General features: G+C 40.0%; 1 protein-coding gene across 1 annotated transcript; it reads right to left on the bottom strand.

Moving 5' to 3' along the window:
• Positions 1–986: 986 nt before the first annotated feature.
• Positions 987–14,797, bottom strand: tmem63a (transmembrane protein 63A). Its single transcript, XM_079647026.1, has 23 exons — positions 14,667–14,797; positions 12,230–12,412; positions 11,864–11,940; positions 11,696–11,774; positions 11,313–11,350; positions 11,054–11,196; positions 10,428–10,479; positions 10,198–10,306; positions 9,640–9,710; positions 9,463–9,543; positions 9,003–9,120; positions 8,446–8,579; positions 7,845–7,988; positions 6,868–7,021; positions 6,675–6,781; positions 6,493–6,579; positions 5,508–5,573; positions 4,967–5,129; positions 4,690–4,795; positions 4,403–4,570; positions 2,983–3,098; positions 2,851–2,901; positions 987–2,426 (listed from the first exon to the last, which is right to left on the bottom strand). The coding sequence occupies exons 2-23, from the start codon at positions 12,389–12,391 to the stop codon at positions 2,289–2,291; spliced, it is 2,364 nt and encodes a 787-aa protein (XP_079503152.1). The 5' UTR covers positions 12,392–12,412; positions 14,667–14,797; the 3' UTR covers positions 987–2,288.
• Positions 14,798–23,814: the final 9,017 nt, after the last annotated feature.

Below are 23,814 nucleotides of genomic sequence, written 5' to 3'. Positions count from 1 at the left end.
ACACACACACACACACACACACACACACACACACACACACACACACACACACACACACACACACACACACACACACACACACACACACACACACACACACACACACACACACACACACACACACACACACACACACACACACACACACACACACACACACACACACACACACACACACACAATACTTGAGAAAGAGTAAACAAGAGAGATTGTTTTGTAATGCCTAATCTTTGTCCGACATGAGGGGTAACATTCAGTCAATAACCTTTGTGCACTTAGATATTACCACACTTTATAAAAATGATTTAAATAAGTGTTTTCAGTCTCTTTGGTAAACAATCTTCAAACTTTGAGTGGCCAGTCACAAAATATGTATTTATCAGCAGCTAAAGTGCAATGAATGTCTTTATGTGTTAGGCCTGTAATGTAATATTAGACATCTATAAGGCAAATAATGAAACCTAATAGAAAAATGTTTCACATATTTAAAAGTGTTCAGTTGTTAAGTTATTAAGGAGCCCTTTAGTAGCTACTTTTCCTGTTTTGTAGTTAATTCCAATAATTATTGCGAGGCACAGGATGGGAAACGTATCCTTGTTCAATCCCCTCTTTTCACCACTATATATGTTAGCTTAGCACTTCATTACCCATATTTAACAACTGTGCTAATCCATACAGCACGCTAAAAATCCTCAAACAACAAAAGAGGTCTTTCTCAGCTGAGGCAGCTACCGTGGCGAGAAAGGGGAAAAGGGCAGGGGAAAAAGGAAGCAAAAGGAAAGGGAGACAATAGGGAAGGATCAGGTGAGGAGGTGGAGCCACTGGAAATGTCGCCCAGTAAACTGGCCCATACCAATGTCAGTATAACTTAGAAATCCTCAATGCAACATTGTGCATTAGTCCCTTTGCACTGCTGCATGAATGTATCAAAAGTCAAGCTAACCCACTGCAGCTCAACAGTGCCCCCGAATGACAAAACACAGGCATAACCGGAACATTTGTATTATTTCTCAGCACCATTATTACAAACCATTGCACAGGTACAATTATGCCTTTAGTACTTGTTAATATACAGCTGCAAAAACATACAGGTATAGTAGTAAAAAATATAACATACAAATAAAAATGGACCTGGTTCTTAATCAAAAATCCTTCTTTTATGGGACAGCATGATTGAACAAATAATGGCTTTATGGCTCTAATCGTTAAATAATCCCACCCTAACCCTTAAAATCATATGTGGAAAAATAACAGTTTTGGTTGAAAAACCCCTGCAATACTGATAAAAACAATGTTTCAATATTAAAGCCCACTTAAAGGTTACGTTAGTCGACACAAAACAGGCCTCTCTTGATACAAAAAGTGCATTATGAACATGAGGAAATAAGTTATTCCCTTGGCAGGTGTTGACATATCGCATCACAAAAGGCGCAGTGAAGAAATCTTAACAAACGGAAAGCTCTGCCTGTTCACCTCTTTGGCATCAGTGTTGCTGGCTGGATTCTCTTGTTCTGGTAATCCTTGCATGATTAATGCAGGATATGGATCTGGTTTGTTTGAAATGTCAGGTTTTTGGAAATTCATTTGTTGCAGAGAGGTCTTTTACAGAAAATACAAAAATGAACTGTGCTTTATGATTGATAAGCTTCAAATAGAAGACTCAGCAGGTTGTGTCTGCTATGCTGATCAAGTGCAAATATTTATCAGATAGAACATAAATTATTATATTATAATAAATCCTAAAAAGCTATTTTTACTCTAAAACACTGTCCCCTACTTTTACTTTTAACTCATACATTTACTAACTTTTGGTCGGCCAATGGGCGGCTGTGGCTTATGAAGCTAAGTGGTCGTCCACCAATCAGGAGGTCTGATTGGTGTTGATCCCCAGCCCCTGCTGTCAACATGTAAAACTGTCCAATGGGCTGAGTTTTTGAACCCCAAATTGCTCTTCATGACATTGCCAATGGTGTGTGTGAATGTCTCACGAAGCCCCTGCCTCTGTATTATTGTGCGTATGCGACTTGTACATGAAAAATAATTTTGAAGGGTCACAAAGACATAGGATGATATATGCAGTCCATATACCATTTAGCATTTGGGCGACACAGTGCTATAAGAGTTGCACGTTGTTCTCTTTCTCTCAAAAATAAATGTCTCATCCTACTCAGCAGTGGAAGGGAATTCAAATGCCAACTTAAATGCAGAACTGATCAGAAATCAGATTTTACATCCAATAAGTCATGGGCATCCTCCCAAGCTTTGACTCAGTTCTGGGATACGCTGATTCAGCCATCCGACACGCTCTCCGCCAAGGGGCTGGTGCTGTGGGCGGGGCTCCCCACCATAGAACCGTAAGAGGGTATTTTAGATCCCTCTTGTGCGCTGGCAGGCGATTTGGGATCAAGCACTCTGGGAAGATAGACCTGCAATCAAAGAATACAAAAGAGAAAAGAGCTGAAATCAACAACGGGGTGTTTCTCAATATTCATTTGCAACATGCTCCCTGGTGTGTATGAGGAAAATAATGCACTCAAAGGCCAAAGTATAATTTTTTATAGAAAAGAATGTTGAAGATTAAGTAAGTAGGCAAACTAGGACATGTTTGAATAACTGCTAAAGTTCACTGCAACAATAGCTGATTGGGTCTTTAACATAAGGTTCAGAAATGACCTCAACAGCTCCGGTATGTTCACTTTGTTAATGAGTAACAAACCGTGGGGGTGGTGACAAATGGGTTTATAGAATTTACCAGCAAAAGCTCAGGTGGGTTAACTAAAGATCTGTCCTGCCCTAACATGTGGTCTTTGTATTCAGGCTGTGTGCTTTGTTTGGGAACAAGTACAGTACCATGGTGTTTTCTTCCACTCCTTTCTCTTTGTCCTCGTCCTCCTCTTTCACCTGCAGGAGAACATAAACAACATGAAGGCTCAGAGTGGAGGAGGACAAAGAGAGTAACAGCATACCAAATCAAACGCTCACCTCATAGTTGTGTGGACTGAGGTACTTGAAATTACCAAAGCAGGTGTAGCCGATGCAGATGAAGACGGTGATACACAGGACCACCAGAGTGAACAGAGCGGGGGGAGCCCAGAAACCTGAAACAACACACATATAGTTCAAAAACACACAGCCATTTCGCTTTGTGTGGCTGCATGCAAACACATACATGCATGTGATTATGTAGTAAGAAACAGTCCATATTGTGCTTTTGGGGCTTTTCCTTTCCTGTAGTTTGTTATATAGGTTTTTGTGCATGTAAATGGTCTGCAAAGGCTCATATCCCGAAGTACCCTCCAGAGGAAGTTTCTCTCCCCCCCCCCCCCCCTCCTCTAGCCCCTGTTTGAAATGCCAATCAATTGACCAATCACAAGAGAGTCGGCCAGCTAACCAATCAGAGCAGACTGGGCTTTGGTTTCAGACAGAGGGTGAAAAGAGGAGCTGCAGCACAGGCAATATGAGAAAATAAAGAGCTTTTTGAACATTGAACATGAGGACCACAGATGGAATTAGCTATAATATACAACAACAAAAAAAACATGGAAACATGTCACAACATATGCAAGCCAACACACAGGAAGACCAGGAAATCCTTAGTTCTGCTAATTAAAATGACTGTTATAGTCACAGGGTCAGGTGGCTTTACAAAGAGCATAGATAATGACTTGAGTTCCCCTTGAGAAAGGACTGTCTTACGCCAAGGTAAAGATGTGAATATGTTCTTAATATAGCAAAGACTTAAAGGTGGGGTAGGTCATTTTTGGAGAAACCAGCTCGAGTGCGGAAAAAATCTGCCACTTCCTTACAGAGCCCCTCCTCCAACACACATGAACGTGCACATGACCAATGAGGGCACGAGATAAGTTTGTGCACAGATGGAAGGCTGACAGGCAGGTAGGCCATCCAATCATTTTAGCCGGGCCGGCTAAAATGATTGGTCGTGCTTTTTACAGTACTACGGCTTCCACAGATGACATTTTTTATGGATTTTTTGTCAAAGCACTTTTTTCATCACAATTCATTGCTATCGGGATGTTAAGAGCATTCCATGGAATATAACTAAAAGTGTATCTTGAGCCGGTTTCTGAAACTTACCTACCCCACCTTTAAACTGATATTTATGTATATTATTTTAAGAAAGGCTTTTTCTCCAAACTGGGGCTGTGCCGACCACCATCAACTGTAGGAAATACACTGATTATAATAAGAGCAACCTCACTTTAAATATCCAAAATACCCCTTTAAGGCCAAACATTTTAACACACCAACCAAGCTTTCTTACAGGATATTTGTGTTTCCATTTACATGTTTTTAATATCAGTCTCTTCATTGCCATGAGGGAATCTCAGGTCCCTTTACGGACGGTTACTTTCTCCAGGTTACGCCCACGTTTGTTTCTAACCTTGTCTGAGGACAGAAAAGAAGTAGAGCCATATCAGGCAGATGAGGGGTGCAGCCAAGGCTTGATTGACAGCTCCCAGGTGCACCTGGCTGTCGAGGCGAGCAGGCAGGTAGGCAAAGTACATGTTGTGTTTGTCCACCAGGTGTTTCAGCATCATGTACAGGAGGCCTGAGGGGGGTGGGACACAGCAAAGCCATTATAAACCGTACCCTGTAGCTGAAATAAAGTGTACATTTATATGACTGGTTGTCATGCTGCTTGTGTACAACAACATAATGAATACTTACCAAAAGGGACAATAATAGGACATATGATGCTGTAAGCCATGATGACAGTGAAGACACACAGGCACCAGCCATACATGGCTCCATATTCAAACTCATAGGCCTGGTTCTGTAAATAGAAGGTAAAGAAGGTGGCTTGTTAATTTTGAAATGAAGCTGGGAATCAATTAAAACAAAACTACAAACGTAATATTGTCTTCTGTTAGCTTTTCCTTTACTTGACTTAAACACAACTTTGTTTTAGGTGTAGCATTCCTTTCATTGAAATGCCTTTACAAACCTGTTTGACATATTTCCTTTCAGCAGCAGAACGCGCAAACACCATGCGAATGATGTAAAGCAGTAACCCTGGCAACCGCAGCAAATCCATCCCAGAGCCCACTAGGGCCGCTGTGATGACGTAGTTGACAAAAAATGCCCCCTGGTCAGGTAGGAACACGCATCTGGTTATGGGTAAAAAACATCTCTGTTAAGATAACTCCTGATATAAAAACACATGACGGCACATATTCCCTTTTTAAAATAACAACATCAAAACAAAATAACAACCACAACAAACAGCAACAACAAAACTAAAGCACAGCACAACTACAACCACAGGATTTTCAGCATGACACACAAAGCCGCCAGAGGATGTTTCATTGATGGTTACGCGATAGACTTGAGTGTGTGTTTGTAGTGCATGCAATGAACAAGTGGTGTTTTTACAGCTTGTGGTACAGTATGAGACACGTACAAATGATCGAGTGCATGTACACGCACACAGTTTGTCACTATTTGATTTTAAATGTACAAGAAACAAAAAAAAAAGGATTACTTACTCAAACCTCAGTTTCCCATCAGCGAGAAACTCCTTATCAAACAGCCAGCGGAAGAACACCGCAAGGCTAAAGGAGAAAGAGAAAGATATTGCTAAATGTTAGGCAATGTTCTCCCTACTGCAAACATGGTTTAACTTATTATTAGTTGATCAATTAAAAAGTTAGTGTCAAACATTTTAAAAGTAATCTTTCATTCAAATGGCAGAAATTGCTGTTTTCCAGTCACTGAAATATGTTTCCTTTCATACTAAAAACAGAATACCTTTTAGGTTATGGATTGACAAAACTGGATGTTTAAAGATATCACTTTAGACTTTTTGATTAGACTTGCATGGACATTTTTCAATGTATTATGAAATTTTGTAGACAAAATGTGTATTCTATAATCAAAATAATTACAGTTTGGAGCCTCCCTCATGTAATCCAAGTTCCCCATTTATCATTGTTTATACCAAAAACTGATTGCTATATTAGACGACAACTAAATCACTTCTTCCCCTAGATAAGGGGTGTCCAACCTTTGTTCACTGAGGGCCACATACAGAAAAATATACAAACGGCTGGGCCGCTCACTAGAGGTGAGGTGTAATGCCTCATAAGTTAGCAAAATTAATCAAATGTAGGTAATTTATGCTTAATACTTGAATATAACAGCCTATATCACAGCTCTCCAAAAGGTTTCATTGATTTACTTAAAAACAGGAGCCTCAGATTGCTTATCATAAGAGGCGATAGGAAGGGTTAGATTTGATAGAAAATGTTTCAACTTTAATTGACTGAATTTGTTTGAAAAAGTGAGCTTCTTAGAACATGAATACTGTGTAATATCTGTTTTCATCTATATTTAAGAAGTATAATACAAGACAAGCACAAGTTTCATTTGTGGGCCATAATCCATTATACTTTTTGAATTTGCTGAGGGCCGATTCAAAATGGCCGTAGTTTGGACACCCCTGCCCTAGTTGAAGGAAGTGATGTTGATTACCTTGTGAGCCCCAGCGAGGGGAGGATCAGCACCATGAAGAGCAGGAAGAAGTAAAGCTTACGCATCATACTCAGCTGCTCACTGGACCTGAGACACAGATGGCACACGATCAAAACCGTTGTTACAGAAACACAATGTCCTCAGCTAAGAGAAACAAATCACTGTGTGTGTGTGTTTAATACCTGCTCCAGTGTGCCTCTCCTATTGTAGAATAGTAAACTAGGGTAGGCAGCAGGGCAGAGAAGGACCACAGCAGCAGAGTGGGGAAGAACTGACTGATGATGGGACTCTGGGGAGAAAAAACAAAACAAACTATGTTCATAGTTTTAAAGCAGAAGTATGTCACGGAGGCGTGTCTGCATGTGTAGGACTCACATTGAGATAGTAGATGGGCATCGTCACGTTGAACTTGTCCATGGTGCTGATGATGATGGTGGGAGTCGTGAGGAAGGTGAGCAGGAAGAAAAGGAGGAAGTTGAGCATCAAGTAGCGCATGTACCAGTGGAAACCACGCAGTGACAGATTCTGCCTGAATGATGGGGAAAGAGTCAACAGAAACAACGTGACTGTTAAACACAAAGTTGCAAAAACATTACAGTGTGGGTTGAACGGTTAACATCCGATACAGTGATACCAATTATCTTGCTCTACTTCAAAAGGTCAAATGTAGTTATTTTTGTCAACATTACCACATAACTTAGGTTGCTATTTTCCACAGTTGAGTTGGGAAGTCGTTCATTTGACTTTGGTGTGTTCATGAGCTTCTAAGAAAACCCGTCAATAGCTGTTTCTGAGTTTTTGTTCTAACTTGTTCTGACCCAGTATGGAAATATTTTTAGAATGTTCTGACAACACACGAATGCAATGATAACAAATGTAGGGACTGCAGATGAAAAATTAGCTAATAACTAAATCTGGGAGACATTATTTATTTTTCTTGTATTAATGTTATGTATGCACACTCTTTGTTTAATAAAGACTCATTATTTAATGTTAAACATAATTTGAATATCATGCTAGGATACAGATCCACACAAATGTTAATAGGTTCTTCTTCATCCCATGCCAAGTTGAAACTCAAGCAAAAGTAGATCACTTTAATAACGTTAAACATCTAACAGTGAATGCATTTTGTTGCATTTTAATGAGTTGCATCAGACCAACAAATAAAACTTTGAATACATATTTGATTATATTATAATTGGAATCACCAAAATGTAATTACACCATGTGATGGCACTAAAAGTCAAATTACGACAATATTTAATTATTGCCCAGCCCTATCGGCACCAGTTGTATAGAAGCCAAGTCATGTGATTTTCATGGAGCACACACTGTGTTTCAGGTCTCACCAGAACACATTTTTTGGATGGGGTGCAAAGCTGACGCTCCACTTGTTCACTTTCAGAGTTGAGCTGTCGGATGACGGCTGGGGCGTCCTCCCGCAGAGGAAGCCTGTGCCCCCACACTCCAGAGCGTTGAAGTCCTTCAGGATGCTGGAGTGAGTGAAAGACAACTGTTAGTGATGCACTTTGATACACAACAATACATCTGCTTCCAATAAAGAGTCACGTGACAATAAAATCGAGATATCAAAAAACATCAGAGAAACAATTACAGTTAGCTGACATAATACTGCCATGCCAGCCGTAAACTGTAGAAATAAAAAGGGAAATGCCTTATCAAAGTCAAAGGGAACTTTATTGTCAATCTTTCAGTTTGTGTGTACAGACAGAGATCAAAATACCGTTTCCCACAATCCAGAGGAATACATATACTGTATATACACACAATCAACAGACACATATTATACATTTTATAGAGTTGGATTAACTAAAAGTATTTTACCAAAGGTAGAAGTAGTACCTCTGGCAGTACAGTTGTTTCCTCCTCCCTCACAGTAAATACAGAGGCAGTATTGACAGATGAAGAAACCTTTAATCTGGTACTCACTATTTGGCCATAGCCTCGGTCTGCAAGGTGACGAAGGCCATCCCCAGGGGGCGCTGTGGCACCAGCTCCGTCTGCTTCCTCACCTCCTCCAGCAGGTCTTTTTCTTGAGTTCTGTAGAACTCTACGGCATCAACCTGATCACACACACACACACACACACACACACACACACACACACACACACACACACACACACACACACACACACACACACACACACACACACACACACACACACACACACACACACACACACACACACACACACACACACACACACACACACACACACACACACACACACACACACAGATTAAAGGCTTTACTTGAAACAACCTTTATTTTTATCTTATGAACAACTTAACATGTTTGCTTTATTCACTTTCATTGTAAATAAATAAAAATCATTTTTGCTGTATAGTTTTTAAGCTTTGAAGTCAGAGAAAACCATGTATATATGCAGTATTGCTTTAATTTGATCAACCTATTTTTGAACATAGAAAACAAAAGCATCTTCACACCCTGTTCTAACCCGTGTAGTCCCTGCTCCATCTCACCTTCTCAGAGCTGGCGCAGCAACAGAGGTGACCGCACAAACGGGGGTTAATCAACTCAAGTTTCCCTGTTTTCTCCAGGACACGCTCGTAGTAGCGCAGGTTTTTTCCAGCTCGCTCCCTGAGGGCGAATAAAAATACAAGTTGCAATACAAGTTGATTAAACTGGGTAAAAATAAAGCTGAAGTTAATATCCCCTCAGTATTCCACACATGAACATGTTTGCAACGATTCCTTCTGCAGACAAGCGTACAACATCTGAAACCAATTTAATATTGTAAGGTAAGGTATTGTTGATTTGAAATAATGAGCTATAACACTAATGAGGTCACTAAAGCTGCTCCGTTAGATTGAAATGATCTTTGTGGATATTATCAATGCACAGACTAATATAAAAAATAGGATACACTGATAAAAGGGAAAATATTTGTAATTTTATTGATTGTTTCTTGTGTTTTCTTACTTTTCTTTATCCAGGTGCATGAGCTTGGCCACGTTATAGCCCAGGGTCACAGCACACACTCGACAGGAAGGGTACGCCTCTCTGTGCAAAAACAGCGTGGATATTGAGAAATCGAGCTTGAAAATGTGACTTTACCAACTTAGGAAACTGTAAATCGCATCAATGCAGTGAACTTACATGAAATGGGTCTTTACAGCTTCCTCTGTCACCGTTTTAGGGACTGAACACACAAACAAAGTGTCTCTCGCCTAGAAACGAAACAGAAATAAAGACTAGTCAGGTAGCAGCACGGGTGAGCCACAGCATTTAAACTCTGTCATCTGACTTTTATTATAGAAATAGAAATCCTTTAGTCATCCCTCAGCACGTGAACGTGCATGTTACAGTGAAGGGACAATGCAGACTAAAGTTAACATGAGTGAAGAAGTAGAGTAATATATTCAATAAAGAGGCAAAAACACATAAAATAATTAATCATATAAGTAAACATCCATGGTAAAAAAAACAAGTAGAAGTAAGTGAACATATGGAACATTAATATTAATAGAGTATACAAAGTGAATATTGCCCACAGAGATGTTACACTGAGTACTGAAGCATCATCCAGTAAACACATTGGTAAATAGTATACATTATATAGCGCACATAGTATTGTTGTTACAATATCCTCAAGTCAGTAATGTGGACACTGTCAGAGCGATTTCCTAAGGACCTTAAATCTAGTGAGAGACTCACCGTCTCTCTGCGCATGCCCTTCATCTGTGACGTGTGATGCCGCAGCATAACAACAGTCAGGATCAGGTACAGAACTGCAAACACTGTATGCAGCCATAACATGTTGCTTCTAAAAGCAAAAGGTAAAATGACAGTCATCAGTAAGTATTTAGTCATGACCAACCCAAAAAACTGTATTCTAATACAAACTTTTGTTTATATATTAAAAAATGTTTTAATACAGTAGTTACCCCATTTGGATATTTCCCACCGTTGTCCTTCCAAAACTCTCTGGATCATTACCTGACAGAAAGAAAGAGCATTTTAATAAACAAGAGTCCTACTAGTACACATGTAAATATGAACACAACTGAAAAAGATACACAAGCAGCCTGCATTTCACACAAAAATAAATAAACCACACAGTTTTGGGACTTTGAGTCACTGATTATAATATGAGATAAGTCTTAGTAATGAGTCATAGCTTCAAAAGTAATAACATTGAAGAACAGGATGGGAAAGGGTTCACAAAAGGAGAATAATAATAATTAATAAGTAATAGTAATATATTTAAATAAAAGGTGTTTAAATGTATGCAGATATGGATAATTATAATTATGTTAAGTATATAAACATGTCCATTTAGAAATATGATTCCAGTGTAGGTACGTTATGATACAAAAACTAAAAGTGCAGGTTAAACGTTTTTATGAGGAAAGTAAAGCCTTATTGTTTTGAAAATGGTCATTGCAGATTCTAAATGAGACCCAATTGAATTACATTTGAAGCCATCATAAATGCACACCTGACCCATACACTTATATGTGTTTTCTATAGTTTTAGTCATTAAGAGACAGGAGAAAAGTGCAAAACACACCCAGCAGGTCTCCCGTCATGTTGACAGGCAGTATGATTGAGAGCGAGGTGATGGTTAAGACGATCAGCAGGACGATCAGATGACGCTGGAAGGACAGGTAGTGAACAGCATCCATGCCACACCTGGCTTTTATTTTTCCCTCGCTGAAACACACCAACACACACTGATTAGAAAGCACCAACACATGGATTATATACAAACAATCAATATAGCTTTGGTTTAGCCCCAATATCAGTAATATTGAGCAAATGTCACTCACTCCATTCTGAGGATGAAAGGCAGCCAAGAGCAAAATCCCTAAAACAGAAAATAGTACATACGGTGAAATATGCATTAATGAAGGATAGTCAGAGTTATTTATTGTTAAGGTTTAAAATGATTAAAAAGGCGATATTATGCTAGTTTTCAGGTTCATATTTGTATTTTGTGTCTCTACTATGACATGTTTACGTGCTTTAATGTTCAAAAAGTGCTTTATGTTTCTTATCAAGCCTGTGCTGCAGCAGCTCTTTTCACCCTCTGTGTGAAACCAGAGTTAGCTGGCCTGTCTGTCACAAAAACCAATATACCACACTATAGGGAAGGGAAAACCCCTAAAGAATAATAGGGCCCCTTTAAAAAACAATGTCTTCTTTTACACACCAATTCATACTCAGGGTCATCCGTATTGGACGCCATGGACGACTTGTGTCCATAGCGTCGGTATGTTGACTCTGTGAACCTGATACACAAAGTAGATCGTTAAGGAACAAATCATTTTCATCTTTCACTATTCTGGACAGTATTGCACATTGAAAACCATGAACCGACCCTTCGTCTGTAACTAATGCCAGACGCCCGTAGTCCCAGAACTTCCTCCTGATAATAGAGAAGACCATCAGCAACACCTGTGGGTCACATGAGAAATAGAACCAATCAGCTTTAAACTCATGACAATGGGTAATAACTTATATAGATAACACAAATAAAGCAGGGGTTGGTTAAGAAAAGTATGGATTTAATCAGTTGATGTACATCTTAATGGGAAAGGAATGTTGTTCTGTATTTTTTACGTTAAAATAAAGAAATATTTGGAGAAAATACAAGGCACTTTGTTTGGGATTGCCTCAGAATGATTTCCAGTCTTTCCTCTCTTGATTAAATAACAGGCAGACACCGGTTAATTAGTGGACGTACCAGAAAGACACAGAAATCGAGCAGCAGCACGATTGGCACTCCTCCAAAGCCGACTCCCTTCAGCACGGTGCTCTGTGTGGCGCTGAAGCAGCTCCTGTTGTCCGGGAAGCCGGCGGGAGTCGTGCCATTGGAGTCCGACAGGGGCCACCACAGGGCAGACATCACTGCAGCGGACCAGCTTCTCTGCACACATTGATCATACATTGAGAAACAGCCACCAAGAGACAAAAGCTGCTAGTCACAGTGATAAGAAAAAAAATAAGAACTGCAAGTAACAACACTTTTCTTTGTTTTATTGAGTCATTGTTGATACGTCTGAAGATAACCTACTGAAAGATGCAGGACACAGTCTTTATACCCACCTACAGTACAAAACCCTACAAATAATTATTTAATATTAAGAAAATATCAAATCCTCACATGTTAAAACAAGCAAATATTTGACATTTTTGCTCGAAAAATGAAAAAAGCCATACATTTGCATTTCCTTCAACACTTCAGACTCAATAGCACAGCAAAACAAGAGTGTAGCTTCCGGTTATTGCGATTATCAATTATTTTTGCTTTAAAGATATTAAGAACATCAAAAAATGTAGAAAAAGTCTTGTCACAGTTTCCCATAGTCCAGGTTGTTGTATCCAGTTGCTAAAGATAATACATCGTCATTGATAATAACAAAAGAGAAATTATGCAATTCTCCCCCAAAAAAAGAAAGAATAAAATTGACATTTAAGGTGCTGTAACCAGAGAATATTTTACATTTTTACTTAAAGGATTATTCGATTATCAACCTTTTCGGTCCATTCACTGATGGATGAATTATCTAATAATTACAGCTCTACACAGAAGAGACCTTGTCCTATCAGGGTTGGCCTAACAAGAGGATGCAGCTGTTCATCCAAACAACTAAGCTGCTTTTAACTTCTTTAAATTAAGTTGTGTTCCTGCAATTAAAGATGAAATCAGATGACACCCATGATTGGCATACTGCAGGCCAGCTAAAGGAGGAGGACGCATAAAAATCATGTAGTGTTTTATTTGGTTGCAAAGATAAGAGATAAGATGGTTTCCTGTGCTGTCGGAAATGTCAGATCTTTCAGTAAAAGTAGCAAAATGATATTCATTTATTTTCATTGTACAGCTAAATGACCCCTTCATAAAAGAAAAAAGAAAGAGCTTTGTTTGTAGCTTGGAGAGCCGAAGCTAGTTATAACCACTGCATATACTGTTGGATATCTTATTCTATAACCTTATATTTGACACATGTACCATTAGGGCCAGTTCAGTTCAAAACCCAAATAAATTAAGTTTAATGATTGAAACAGAGAAAATACTTCTTCTTTTTTTAAACTGACAACACTATTATCTGCCATATTTGAATGAAAAATAACTTTCAGAATCGGTTTTATTACCAAGTAGGTTTACACATACGAGGAATTTTCTTTGGTGTAGCTATGTGGTATATATATATTTATTTATTTATTAACTACAAACCAATAAAACCAATACTAATACAATTGTTTGGCAATCGCCATATTATTGTTGCAGCTGACCACCTGTGTTGTAAATTCTATGTATTCAAAGAAACGAGCAAATGTAGTGGATTAAATAGTAGCATACAATATTTGTCATCTGAATGTATTACAGTAAACACAGTAACATATTGGAAATACTGAAAAGTGTACTTAAGTGCGCCTACTAATACTTCAACCACTAATACTACCACTTTTAAGTAAATAATTGCATTACACTGCTTGCTTGGTTACTTTAAGGAGCTTTGTAAATCCTGGAGGGCAAGTGGATATCAACATAATTACGACTGTGGTTACATTTGACTATGTCTAAACTTGGAATCAGGGGTTTGTCATGCTGAACCGTGCCTTTGCCGAAACTAAAAGTAAAATAGTCTTTGAGGTTTCAGAAGTGTCACATCGTCACAACACAGCCCGCCTTCCTCACTGAGCTCGGCCACGCTCAGTCACGCGGGGGTAGTTAAAGTTATAATGTATGTAACCGCTGATCTTTGTCTGTAAACCCTGACTCTAAATGTGACAAAAAAGCATAACTCAAAAGAGAACTCCTGTAGCAGTAATCTTCTAAATTTGACTGGAGGCATTTTTTCCCAACAGATGTTTTCTTTTTATGACACTTTGAGTGAACGTTCAGCTTCAGAATAAGAGCGGTTCCTTTAATGACACTTGATGGACTGGCCACCCTTGAAGTTAAACAAATATCATGTTGTGTTCAAGGAACACGTTTTTAAATCAACAGGTACAGAAGCTACAGGGTAGACGAAGAGTTGCTAATGCTACTATGATGTAAGCAAAAGTTTTGTCTATGTCAACATCCGTGAACTAACTATATTTACATGCCTGATAGTAGCACTCGCTCCCATGTTGACAACAAAAAAAGGTATTTGTAAGTAACTCTGTCCTACCTGTATGTTCGTCTTTTATTCCTCACTGAAGGAAAGTTTTCTCCACAGTTAACTTGAAATATGTAAACGTCTCCGCTCCTTCCCCTTTATGTCCCACGCATGCGCAGACGCTGCAGCAGAGCAGTATGCTGTCTCGTGCTCAGTTCCAACCAGTCCTCAAGCCTTTACTGAAGGGACCCTCCCTTCTTACTCTTGTAAAAATAATTTAAAATGACTTACATAAGTACAATTCCTGAAGTAAAATAGCCTAACAGCAGCATAATGTATTTAAGTGTTAGCCTACAAAAAGAGCTGGAAGAAGTGAGCTGTTTCACTTAAGTAAAAAAATAGCTGAACCACTCAATGAAAGTGCCCCATAATAAAACCAATGTTTGTTTTGTTTTCATAATTTTAATTTTGCACGAAAGCAAAATGTAGGCTACTTAACTGATTGAAAGTATAACAGGTACTTTACAGTAGCCCTTATTGTGCAGAATGGGCCCTGTGTTAAATTATTGTATTAATCTTATTACTGATGCATTACTGTGTAAGCAACACTTTAATTTTTACTAAAAGTTACCAAGTTAAAGGTAGGGTAGGTAAGAATGGAGAAACCAGCTCGAGTGCGCTAGAATTTGAAACTACTAAATATCTGCCCCTTCCTCAGACTTCCCTACAGAGCTCCTCCTTCAACACACACACACAGATGGAAGGCTGACAGGCAGGTAGGCCATCCAGTTATTTTAGCGCCACGGCTTCCACAGATCACATTTTTAAAATGTATTTATTGTCAAAGCATTTAATATATTCATTGCTATCGGGATGTTAAGAGCATTCATATAACAAAAAGTGTTTCTGAAGTGAATTACCCCACCTTTAAGTTAACTGGACACGAGATAACAAGCTCTGTAAAAGTAAGGTCGAATCAATAACAGTACAGGCTGTGGCTGTATCAATACATGTCAACATTTTACTTTCCACACAGAACAGTATCACTTTATGTAAGAGGGTACCAATTCCCCCAGTATATTTTAGATGAAAAGCTGAGCTAAATACTGTGTCTGATAGCTTTATATTTACCTTACAACATAATAGTTGCATCAATCTTCACATCTATCTGTCTTTTTAACATAACTGGTGGTGTATTTTGGATAATTGTTGCATTTTCCTGATGCATAAAGATAAAGACCTCCTGTCATGCCATTCCAACAAGATTCAGTACTCTGCAATAATTGCATTACCATTTTGAATTATTATAGATTATCAGTTTTTTTTGTTTAAATATATGTTTTGATTGAGAATAAAGAGTGTCTCTGTAGGGGTTCAGATCTTTTTACATAAATCTTAGGCACGGAAAGATAATTATAAGTATTGAAAATTCCGAATACAATAGAAGTCCTTTAAAATGAATATCTTCTTCTGTACTCTTAAAATCACACTGTAATTACCTTGTGAATGCGGAAAAAGTCAATGGAACGTGGTGACTTATTATCTGTTACCTATATTTAGCACTCAATAGAAGACTCCCTTCTTTGGTATTCTTTGTTAAAATGAAGCTGATGTTGAGTCATAGCGATGTGAAATAATTTGAAAATGTTTCTCTTCATTATTTTGCAATTCTGAATCACAAAATGAGTGGACGTTTTTTTGGCGCTCAATTTTCTTGTTCCTCTTTGGCTATAAAAATGAAAGAGGAAAAAGGCCATTTTGTAAAGGTCAATGACATAGAAGGTCATCCAGAAAACGCAGATGATTTTACATTCTCACAGTGTTGGAGAAATGGCTAATGTTAACACAGTGTACACAACACACGGCCACTCCTTCTGTAACTTTACATTCCTCTCAGTGATCCCTCCCAAAGACAGTGACACTCACTGTCATAAATGAAAACCAAAGCAGATTGGTGTGTGTTCTCCAGCAGCTATGCTCTTTGTGACATTTCCCATCTTCTTTGATTGGTCAGTGCTTTTCCTTTACTGATATTTGAAGTATTTAGCATACCATCAGACACAGTGGAGTGAATCCCAATTGTTCCACATTTGAGACATCATAGAAGAGGTGTTGTGGTGGTTTGTAGGACAGAGCATCGCTAACCAATGTCACGGGGCCTGCTATCAGATGTGCCACTGGTCAAATTAACGAATCCAATGCAATTAGTCATTCAATTTACTGTGAGATTCTGTGGTTGAGCGTGTCTCTCTGCCTCGATCCCTCCCTCCCTCTTTTCTCTGGATTTGCCATTATAGGATTTTCTGTTTATCTGTTGTGGTTTTGACTGTTCATTTCTGCTTCCCATGTCTTGCTGTGTTTATTTGTGTGTGTTTCTCGTCTGTGTGCAAACAGTTGTGTCTGTGTTGTGTACACCAACATCAACCTATTGTGTGTATGTGTGACAGTGTGTGTGTAGTGACTGTTCATGCCTCACTGTGGGACGCGTTGATTAGCGCTCACTGCGGCTCAGCTCCCAGCTGTCCTTGCGGCTGTCTGCTGATTGAAACCAATCAGGCTTGCGATGGCCCCATCGCGGTGACCCCTCACCCCTCCCACCCCCGGCCTAATCACCTGCTGATTGGCCCACGCAGGGCCCCCTCCCGTTGGCACGGAAGGTTAATTTGACCGGTGGATGAAGGCTCCAGGAGGGAATAGGAACGTGCGCTGGGTGATATTGCATGGATATAGCCCACCTGTCAATCACAGCCACTTAAAGGGGAGCAGCTAGGGAAACACTGACAACCAGAAAGAGTTCGTAGAAAGGGAAGGAAATAAGGAATGGCAGTTTTAGTCTAAAAACAATTTAGAGTAAGTTTATCTTTGGAAGCAGATTTATGTTGTAACGTTAAAACACCCTCACTCAAGATTTACTTACTTTCATTTTTGGAGCATCAGACTTCCTCATTATATAGCCCTTTATGGTTTGCTCATTAACAGAAGTAGAATTGTGGAAGTAAACATAAACGATAACAACCGAGAAACCATCCTCTATGAAAGACCACAAGAAAACAAATACGGAAACTCTTGACAAAGGTAGTTCTCACTGTATACTGTAGAATAAGCATCATGATGGTTTTGTTGCAATCTGTGTACCATTTAATTTTTAACATTACTCACAGCTCCACGGATACATTAAATCATCTTTATTTTTTGTCGATATTTAAAAGTGGTGACATTAAAATGAATCTATGTAACCCAGTAGATTTGAAAATAATATGATCACATAGACAATATTACAATGACTGGTAACAACAATTACCCTGAGTGAAGACCCTTAAATAACAAGTCTATTATAAATGAATGACATTTTTATGCAAGGAGTTTTTACATAGTAATACTTTTGTATAATATAATGCTTTTAATTGAAAACTCATGGCCATTCAAGTATATACAGTTACCAGATCTAATTTATAAATCTAAATTGTACAATGTGCACTATAGATACTGCAGTGTAGAGGTTCATCCAGAGGGTGGCAGTGTTGTATTCAATGTCAAAAGTTGCATCCTGTGTGATAGAAGGTCTATTAATAGTCCCCTGCTTTATGGTCAACTTCTTTATTTTGATGCTGGGAATCTGAGTGTATTTAAGACTTTTCCTACAAAATACTCACTCTATATATTTATTAATATTCATGAATATGTATTAGAACTTACAGTGTAATTATTGACCTTGAAAAAGTAGCTTAATACAATTATTTTTAACTCAATGTCCACTGACTATTTTCTATCTTAAGGTAGCTCATTAGTGAATGGACTTTTCATAGTTTTTATTAGAAGTGATTGGGTTTGAGAACTAAAACTAATCTATTAAATGGGCCTTGAGTTTAATCATACTTTTCTTTTAAAAAATTAGGATGTTCTTCCCAATGCATATCATTTTAAGTTTTGAAAACTAATGCGCCTCAAAATATATATAAGAGTTTTCTGCTAAATTGTGTGTGTAATCGGCCAAAGACACTTCCTCTGAACATCAATATTGTGACAACCACACGCCCCTTCCCCCACTCTGGTCTTATTCTCCCCAGCCATGTCAGTCCATATATTTCACTTTATCCCTGTGTGTGTGTGTGTGTGTGTGTGTGTGTGTGTGTGTGTGTGTGTGTGTGTGTGTGTGTGTGTGTGTGTGTGTGTGTGTGTGTGTGTGTGTGTGTGTGTGTGTGTGTGTGTGTGTGTGTGTGTGTGTGTGTGTGTGTGTGTGTGTGTGTGTGCAGTTTGTGGCAGGTTCTTCTCGCTCTTAGTCTCTGGTGGGCAGAATAATGTTGCCAGATTACCATAGCATTACCATATCATTTCCATTTCATTATCACACTTCTGCCTGTGCTGTGTGTGTGTGTGTGTGTGTGTGTGTGTGTGTGTGTGTGTGTGTGTGTGTGTGTGTGTGCCTGTGCGTGTGTTTGGGTGTGCGTGTGGGTGTGTGCGCGTGTCTGAACTTTGCATCAGATCTTCAACTGTTTCTCTTTGTGATGTGCTCAAACACACATGTTCCCACACCCACATACACACATGGTTAGATACACGCGTACACACACCCAATCCCCCACAGGAATACACACATCCCTCTGACACGCTCCCTCTGTTTCTCCCTGTCACAGACTCTATCTCTCTATCTCTGTTCCACACCCATGTAAGCACATCATAATTCTCAATAATCTGTCATTCATGATCCCTGTTTGCTTATTTGTCTGTGCTAATCTAATGCCAATTAATGTTAACCTGTTCAAGGTATGGCAACAATTGCTGTATTTAGGAGCTGTAATAGCAATTTTTCTAATATATATATTTTGTTTTTTTTTACATTTCTGCATTTTAGCTTTCTTATTGTTATAACTGTATGTAACTCAACTCACTTGAGAAAATTAATCTACATATTTATTTTAAGTAGTTTTTAAAGAAATCATTTTTTTTTCTGTCATCAAATTATTTGGTTCTTGCTTTCTAAAATATGAATTGTTGCCAGTTCTGCCAACCCTCTGTCACTGCAGTTTGAATAATTTGGATTTTAAACTGTAGGAAAAAAAACAAGGAAATAAGAGACCTCAATTTGGCAAGTTTTGATTGATGAGAATTTTAACCATTACTTTAAAATGTAATAGACCAGTTGATTATCAAGAAAATCTGATTAACGGATGGTTGTTATTCCCAACCATGGTTATTTCTAAGTTGGTAAATGGAAAGAATTGAGCGATTTTAACCAAGGTTAAATTCCACTAGTACATTTCAATAATTCTTAAGTCCATGAAAATGTAGCTACATGGTTAGCGTTTTGAAAAATCTTAAATTTTTTGGGTTGCCCCATCACATCTTTCCTTATCTTGTCACCAAATTGGAGCAGATTGGAGTATAAACTTAATTTGAACCGCACTCCATCCAACCTCTTCCTCAAAGTCATCCACAGCGTTTGTTGGTGCAGCAAACTCTTTACCGACAAGATTTTGGATAAATGACAACCAAACATCTTTTTTGTACACAGTCAGAATTGCTGAAGTAATGAAGAACAGAATGCCTTTCCCTGTAATACAGTCCGTCAGCCATTCTGGCTCCAATTCTCACCCTACAAGGTCAGCCATTTTGGGGTCTGCAGCTGCCAGAAAGAGCCCATTTAGTGAAGGGAGCATGTTTGGGGTCGCGCCCTTGTTTACATGGGGAGCCAGAGCTGATGGTTTTAAAATGGCGTCCAGATGGTGACAGAGGCTTGATTGCGGCAGAGGGGGCTTCTCCATCCCGCCCACTCCTGCTGTCCGGCTACTTACGCTAAAGCTGCATGTATCTATCCCTCCTATCATCAAGCTACCACTTCTGTTGTTAACAATCCCTCACCTGCCCAACACTGCTCAGAGCCATTACTGTGTTTCCTTTGTGGAAGTGACTCTTTGCCTTCATATGTGTTATTTGTCTCATCGTTTCCAACCCTTTTTATTCTCCCTGCCCCCTCTTTCTGTTCCCCTTCTTTACCCCTTGTGCTTCCTACAGATTCACACTTTGGGGGTTTTCTTACTCACACCACAGCCACAAATGCACAGACACGCCTGCAGCTGATGCACAGCAGCGGTGTGTACATTGTCCGTGTGATTGATTGGTCGAGCCGTTGTTAAAATGCAGTGTTGCCACCACCCCCCCCCCAGCAGCTTAAATAAGGGTGCCTTGTATTAAGATGGAAGGGAGGAAAAAAGAAAAAAAGGAGGAAAGAGAGTTTGATGAGGGGAGACAGGGGGAGAGATGAAGCAAAGGGGAGCCGGGTGAGAGGGGTGTCAGTCTCAAGCTTTATGTCTGTGTGTTCAATGTCGGCTCCGGCGAAAAAGAAGATGTAGGGAGAGGGGTGAGAGATGCTTCGGGAGGATGGAAGGGGATTGAGGTGAACAATGTAAAGGGGGGAGAGGAGAAGGGAGGAAAAGCTACTGTGGGAAGACAAGAGGGAGAGAGGAATGGGAGGGCGGGCCACAATAGATACAGATGTTGAGTTTGTGTTTGTGTCAGTGTGAAATATGATTACTGTTCTCTCTCATTAGGGAGCTCATCACCCGTGCGCCTGCCACACACACACACACACACACACACACACACACACACACACACACACACACACACACACACACACACACACACACAGAGCAACAGTGGGAAAGCAAAGGTGCTAAATGGGTAACCACGAGGCTGTCAGGATGTAGCGAGTGTGACCTTCGTGTGTTTGCAAGTCTACATTTAACTTGGGTTTGTCTGCATGCTATATGTGGATCTGTGTTTCTCACGTGTGTGTGTGTGTGTGTGTGTGTGCGTGTGTGTGTGTGTGTGTGTGTGTGTGTGTGTGTGTGTGTGTGTGTGTGTGTGTGTGTGTGTGTGTGTGTGTGTGTGTGTGTGTGTGTGTGTGTGTGTGTGTGTGTGTGTGTGTGTGTGTGTGTGTGTGTGTGTGTGTGTGTGTGCAGGTGTCGAGATGTGTACGTCCTCTCCCCCCTCGTGGTAGCTGGTAAGTGATTCCACAGGCTGTTGGCATAGCTCCAGCTCAGCTCAGAGAGGAGGAAAGATAGAGAGAGAGACGTGAAAGAAGGGGAGAAACAGAAAAAAAAGAGAGAGAGAGAGAGAGAGAGAGGCAGTGGCTGTGTAATTAGCAGCAGGTTTTCTCAGCCCTCTACTTCTGTTTAATTAAAAACTGAAAGAGGAAACAAGGAAGGAGTGGGAGCCCGCAAGAGCGAAAGAGAGTTCTGCATAGTTATTTAGTTTTTGCCAGGGGCAGGTGTGAGGCTGGCGCTGGGAAAGATGCCCAATAGCTCCAGGCGTTTCCCACTGGGCTTTGTGAAGAATAGTTAAAGTGATGAACTGCACCAAGAGTTTGATTCATTCAGAAAGTGAATTAGAATTGAACGTGTTGGCTTCTCTCATATTGAATGATACACACATGGCAGATTTCATCTTGTCATAACGCCATTGAGCGATAATAGGTGATGATGTTAGGGGGCTTCTTCTCTTCTTCTTTTTTTGAAATGTATCCCGCAGCTGTGTATTGGGGCGATGATGACTCAGCGATATCGGCTGCAGTGGAGGTGCTGATGAAGAGTTCTCTCTGTCTTCACCAACCCAGGGCTATGGATCCATATTGCTGAGCGCGCTCTTTCTCTTCCACCACAAACTCTTTCCTTTGTCTCTTTACTCCACCTCAATGTTATCGCCAACTTTGCTGCTGTCATTACTCTCGGCTTGTTGGGGATCACCGCCCCGTTTTCCTGTTTCTCCATGTCTTATTTGTCCTTAGCTTTCCTGCTCTGTGCCTTTCCTTTATCTTTCTCTTTCTGGTGCGCCACATATAGGAGCTTCCCCTATCAAGATTGTTTTGTCACGCACTGTTTTCTCACTTTCACACAATCTTCACCTTGATGAAACACAATGGCAGAAGCACGAGTAGTGTTGGTTTTCAAGCCAAGTGCTAGTGAGGGAAAAAACCCTACTGTAGTTTTTTCCGAATTGCATTGTTGTATTCCCATAAACCTTGCACTAATTTACTTTTTCCCAGAGGAGACGGCACAACAAGGTTCAAGCACAACATAGATTTATTATAATTAATAAGAAAACTAGCAACACTAGCATTCATTTGGAGTTGTGTTTCTGGCCTCAAATATTGTCTTTAAGCTCTGTTTTGGTCTCCACCAACTCCTGCAGCCAAAGATATCCCTGTCAGTCAAACATTTTCCCTGGCGTCAAATCAAAGACTATTAGTCATTCTAGTAGACGTGGACAAACAAGGAGCCATTCAATTCAGAGCACTTGTTGCTTAAAAGCTCTACAAATAAAACCGACACCATCTGCATGGCTGCATACCATGATGGCTGAGAAAATATATTCTTTGTAATTTTTGTGCACTGAACCTTTATTTATTTGTGTGTAGGGAGTAGGGGTTGCTGTAGACGTTCAAACACCAGGAGCTGAACAGCACATAGTCTTGAGCTGCTGTCGAAGGCTTAGCTGCATTCCAGTGATACAGCCTTGACACAAAAACTGTACAGGTTCCCTCTGCTGCTCTCCCCCTGCTCCTGTGCTGCTCTGACTCTATGTCAATATTTCCTTTTGCTAAATCGTGTTTTTCTCTGTTCCATACACTACATTCTTTGTGCAAAATGTCTCCATGACAGGATCTGCCTCCCTTTCGCTATTTCACTCTTGTCTCCCCATCCAAATGAGAGTCAGGTAGGGAAATACAAAAGGAGGAATATAGAGGTATGGGGGAGAGAGAAAGAGAGGGGAATAGAGGAAGAGAAAAAAGGGGAGTGAAGAGTCGCTGCCAAAGCTAGTCAGGTGGAGGAGCGTGAGGAGTAGTGAGATAAGGAGACAGCCAGAGAGCGGGAACTAGCGGGCACCCGGAAGAAAGACACTGATACCCCCTCTTCCCCTCTCTCTCTCTCTCTCTCTCTCTCTCTCTCTCTCTCTCTCTCTCTCTCTCTCTCTCTCTCTCTCTCTCCCTCTCCCTCTTTCTACACCACCACCTCCTCACTTCCTCCCACCTCTCCCAGCCTCCTCTTCTCCTTTGTGCAGTGTCTCAACGGAGCTATGTTTGAGTGGCAGGCCGTCACAGATCAGCTAGCAGCTAAAGCAGAGGGCTGGTGTGTGTGTGTGTGTGTGTGTGTGTGTGTGTGTGTGTGTGTGTGTGTGTGTGTGTGTGTGTGTGTGTGTGTGTGTGTGTGTGTGTGTGTGT

This window comes from Notothenia rossii, assembly GCF_949606895.1.
Source record: "Notothenia rossii genome assembly, chromosome: 8".
Classification (NCBI taxonomy): Eukaryota; Metazoa; Chordata; class Actinopteri; order Perciformes; family Nototheniidae; genus Notothenia; species Notothenia rossii.
Note: the sequence above shows the minus strand (reverse complement) of the source record. Positions and strands in the feature narration are given on the sequence as shown.